At 48.0% G+C, this 4,824-nt stretch overlaps 1 protein-coding gene across 1 annotated transcript; it reads right to left on the bottom strand.

The window, feature by feature from the left end:
* Positions 1 to 382: 382 nt before the first annotated feature.
* LOC118939476 (lens fiber major intrinsic protein-like) lies at positions 383 to 1,525 on the bottom strand. Its single transcript, XM_036945857.1, has 2 exons — positions 1,041 to 1,525; positions 383 to 923 (listed from the first exon to the last, which is right to left on the bottom strand). Exons 1-2 carry the CDS (start codon positions 1,272 to 1,274, stop codon positions 807 to 809), a joined length of 351 nt encoding a protein of 116 aa, XP_036801752.1. The 5' UTR covers positions 1,275 to 1,525; the 3' UTR covers positions 383 to 806.
* Between the last annotated feature and the right edge of the window lie 3,299 nt (positions 1,526 to 4,824).

Here is a 4,824-nt window from a genome sequence, read left to right as displayed (position 1 = left end):
CCGGGTTAGGGAGGGCTTGGTCGGTAGGGATGTCCTTGTCTCATCGCGCACCAGCGACTCCTGTGGCGGGCCGGGCGCAGTGCGCGCTAACCAAGGTTGCCAGGTGCACGGTGTATCCTCCGACACATTGGTGCGGCTGGCTTCCGGGTTGGAGGCGCGCTGTGTTAAGAAGCAGTGCGGCTGGTTAGGTTGTGTATCGGAGGACGCATGACTTTCAACCTTCGTTTCTCCCGAGCCCGTACGGGAGTTGTAGCGATGAGACAAGATAGTAGCTACTACAACAATTGGATACCACGAAACTGGGGAGAAAAAGTGGTAATTATTTATTTTTTTAACTCTAATGAACTTATCCTCTACAGCAGAGGTAACTCTGGGTCTTCCATTCCTGTGGCGATCCTCATGACAGCCAGTTTCATCATGGCGCTTGATGGGTTTTGCGACTGCACTTGAAGAAACTTTCAAAGTTCCACATTCACCACATTTACCTCCAGAGGAACCTAGAAGAGGAAGAGGAGGAGGATGAGGAGGAGGGGCGGGAGAGAGGGAGGAGGAGAGATAAGGTACAGGTCCATGATTAGATTTAGACCTCTCTCTCTCTCTCAAAACTTCATATGTGTGATTAGGCAACACTCATGAACTGTACGTCAGTCATTTCTCCCAACAGATGTCAAAGAAAAGCTCTCTCACACACACACACACGCACACGCACACACGCACACACGCACACATGCACACTCGCACGCACGCACGCACACACACACACACTCTCTCTCTGAGCCTGCTGATGAAGCAGTCTGCTGTGGTTTTTAGGGGAGAGGTAGAGAGCCCCAGCCCCCAGGGAGGCCCCCACACAATGAGCCACCACATACACCAGTGCCCTCAGCAAGTCCAGCCTTTGAGAGATAAAAATAGACAAGTCCAGCCTGCAGAGATAAAAATAGACAAATAATAGTGATCAATTCACAGTAATTCTGTGACAAAAGTTTAGAGTCACACACATGCATGCAGACACACAACCAAGTCCATAAAAGTGGGTTCACCTGTGCCCAGCTGATCTCTACAAAGCAGTGTCCCAGGGTGACAGCCACCATGCCTGCGGCCAGGGCTAGGTAGAGGAGCCCCATGGAGGCCTCTCCAGGGCCCGGCACAGAGGCCCCCAGCACAGCACTCACAAACACCAGGGAGCCCAGCAACTCGGCCAACATGGCACGCCAGAACTCACAACTACGCAACTCCTCAGGGAAAGGGGACAGAGGAACATGTTTATCTAGCATTCAACTACCATTGTAAATACCATATAAAACCCTGTGTCTTGAATAGAAATATATTACTTATATTTGTATTCTAACCAACACTATCTAAATCAAATGGCCTAGCAGGTTATAATCAAGTTATGGTAGTAATCTGTGGATTGATCATTATCAATGTCTGAACCAGACCCCAGTGTCACATTGATCGCTGCATGTCTCTCTCAAATGTCAATATGCCTTGTATACTGTTATTCAGGTTAGTTATCATTGTTTAAGTTTACAATGGAGCCCCTAGTTCCACTATTCATACCTCTGATACCTCCTTTGTCCCACCTCCCACACATGCAGTGACCTCACCCATTATAACCAGCATGTCCAGAGATACAACCTCTCTTATCATCACCCAGTGCCTGGGCTTACCTCCGCTGTACCCGTACCCCACAATACCCCTGTCTGTACATTATGCCCTGAATATATTCTACCACGCCCAGAAATCTGCTCCTTTTATTCCTTGTCCCCAACGCTCTAGGCGACCAGTTTTGATAGCCTTTAGCCGCATCCTCATCCTACTCCTCCTCTGTTCCTTGGGTGATGTGGAAGTAAACCCAAGCCCTGCATGTCCCCATGCACCCTCATTTGTTGACTTCTGTGATCGAAAAAGCCTTGGTTTCATGCATGTCAACATCAGAAGCCTCCTCCCTACGTTAGTTGTACTCACTGCTTTAGCACACTCTGCCAACCCTGATGTCCTTGCCGTGTCTGAATCCTCGCTTAGGAATGCCACCAAAAATTCTGAGATTTCCATACCCAACTATAACATTTTCCATCAAGATAGAACTGCCAAAGGGGGAGGAGTTGCATTCTACTGCAGAGATAGCCTGAAAAGTATTGTCATACTTTCCAGGTCCATACTCAAACAGTTCGAACTTCTAATTTTAAAAATGTATCTCTCCATAAATAAGTCTCTTACTGTTGCCGCCTGCTACCGACCCCCCTCAGCTCCCAGCTGTGCCCTGGACACCATTTGTGAATTGATCGCCCCCCATCTAGCTTCAGAGTTTGTTCTGTTAGGTGACCCAAACTGGGATAAGCTTAACACCCCGGCAGTCCTACAATCTAAGCTAGATGCCCTCAATCTCACACAAATCATCAAGGAACCCACCAGGTACAACCCTAAATCTGTAAACATGGGCACCCTCATAGACATTATCCTGACCAACTTGGCCTCCAAATACACCTCCGCTGTCTTCAATCAGGATCTCAGTGATCACTGCCTCATTGCCTGTATCCGCTAGGGGTCCGCGGTAAAACGACCACCCCTCATCACAGTCAAATGCTCCCTAAAAGACTTCTGCGAGCAGGCCTTTCTAATCGACCTGACCCAGGTATCCTGGAAGGATATTGACCTCATCCCGTCAGTTGAGGATGCCTGGTCATTCTTTAAAAGTAACTTCCTCATCATCTTAGATAAGCATGCTCCTTTCAAAAAAATGCAGAACTAAGAACAGATATAGCCCTTGGTTCACTCCAGACCTGACTGCCCTCGACCAGCACAAAAACATTCTCTGGCGGACTGCAATAGCATCGAATAGTCCCTGCGATATGCAACTGTTCAGTGAAGTCAGGAACTAATACACGCAGTCAGTCAGGAAAGCAAAGGCCAGCTTTTTCAAGCAGAAATTTGCATCCTGTAGCTCTAACTCCAAAAAGTTATGGGACACTGTAAAGCCCATAGAGAACAAGAGCACCTCCTCCCAGCTGCCCACTGCACTGAGGCTAGGTAACACGGTCACCACCGATAAATCCATGATAATCGAAAGCTTCAACAAGCATTTCTCAATGGCTGGCCATGCCTTCCTCCTGGCTACTCCAACCTCGGCCAACAGCTACCCGCAGCTACTCGCCCAAGCCTCCCCAGCTTCTCCTTTACCCAAATCCAGATAGCAGATGTTCTGAAAGAGTTGCAAAACCTGGACCCATACAAATCAGCTGGGCTTGTCAATCTAGACCCTCTATTTCTGAAACTATCTGCCGCCATTGTCACAACCCCTGTTACCAGCCTGTTCATCCTCTCTTTCGTATCGTCTGAGATCCCCAAGGATTGGAAAGCTGCCGCGATCATCCTCCTCTTCAAAGGGGGAGACACCCTGGACCCAAACTGTTACAGACCTATATCCATCCTGCCCTTCCTATCTAAGGTCTTCGAAAGCCAAGTCAACAAACAGATCACTGATCATCTCGAATCCCACCGTACCTTCTCCGCTGTGCAATCCGGTTTCCGAGCCGGTCACGGGTGCACCTCAGCCAGGCTCAAGGTACTAAAATATATCATAACCGCCATCGATAAAAGACAGTACTGTGCAGCCGTCTTCATCGACCTGGCCAAGGCTTTCGACTCTGTCAATCACCATATTCTTATCGGCAGACTCAGTAGCCTCGGTTTTTCTAATGACTACCTTGCCTGGTTCACCAACTACTTTGCAGACAGAGTTCAGTGTGTCAAATCGGAGGGCATGTTGTCCGGTCCTCTGGCAGTCTCTATGGGGATACCACAGGGTTCAATTCTCGGGCCGACTCTTTTCTTTTTTTTTTTTTTTTTTTTTTTGATCCACCTCTACGCAGACCACACCATTCTGTATACTTCTGGCCCTTCCTTGGACACTGTGCTCTCTAACCTCCAAACAAGCTTCAATGCCATACAACACTCCTTCCATGGCCTCCAACTGCTCTTAAACCGTAGTAAAACTAAATGCATGCTTTTCAACAGTTCGCTGCCTGCACCCGCACGCCCGACTAGCATCACCACCCTGGATGGTTCCGACCTAGAATATGTGGACATCTATAAGTACCTAGGTGTCTGGCTAGACTGTAAACTCTCCTTCCAGACTCATATCAAACATCTCCAATCCAAAATCAAATCTAGAGTCTGCTTTCTATTTCGCAACAAAGCCTCCTTCACTCACGCCGCCAAACTTACCCTAGTAAAACTGACTATCCTACCGATCCTCGACTTCGGCGATGTCATCTACAAAATAGCTTCCAATACTCTACTCAGCAAACTAGATACAGTTTATCACAGTGCCATCCGTTTTGTTACTAAAGCTCCTTATACCACCTACCACTGCGACCTGTATGCTCTAGTCGGCTGGCCCTCACTACATATTTGTCGCCAGACCCACTGGCTCCAGGTCATCTACAAGTCCATACTAGGTAAAGCTCCGCCTTATCTCAGTTCACTGGTCACGATGGCAACACCCACCCGTAGCATGCGCTCCAGCAGGTGTATCTCACTGATCATCCCTAAAGCCAACACCTCATTTGGCCGCCTTTCCTTCCAGTTCTCTGCTGCCTGTGACTGGAACGAATTGCAAAAATCGCTGAAGTTGGAGACTTTTATTTCCCTCACCAACTTTAAACATCTGCTATCTGAGCAGCTAACCAATCGCTGCAGCTGTACATAGTCCATCTGTAAATAGCCCACCCAATTTACCTACCTCATCCTCATCCCCATACTGTTTTTATTTATTTACTTTTCTGCTCTTTTGCACACCAGTATCTCTACTTGCACATGATC

The sequence above is a fragment of the Oncorhynchus mykiss genome, chromosome 16, assembly GCF_013265735.2.
Source record: "Oncorhynchus mykiss isolate Arlee chromosome 16, USDA_OmykA_1.1, whole genome shotgun sequence".
In the NCBI taxonomy this organism is placed as follows: domain Eukaryota; kingdom Metazoa; phylum Chordata; class Actinopteri; order Salmoniformes; family Salmonidae; genus Oncorhynchus; species Oncorhynchus mykiss.
This window is presented reverse-complemented; position numbering and strand designations above follow the sequence as displayed.

Bases quoted from the DNA above. Each gene is read 5' to 3' on its own strand.
- LOC118939476 (XM_036945857.1), bottom strand. From the start codon at position 1,274: ATGCTAGATAAACATGTTCCTCTGTCCCCTTTCCCTGAGGAGTTGCGT. The intron at 924-1,040 runs GTGAACCCACTT...TTATCTCTGCAG, and splicing joins TAGAGATCAGCTGGGCACAG to GCTGGACTTGTCTATTTTTA.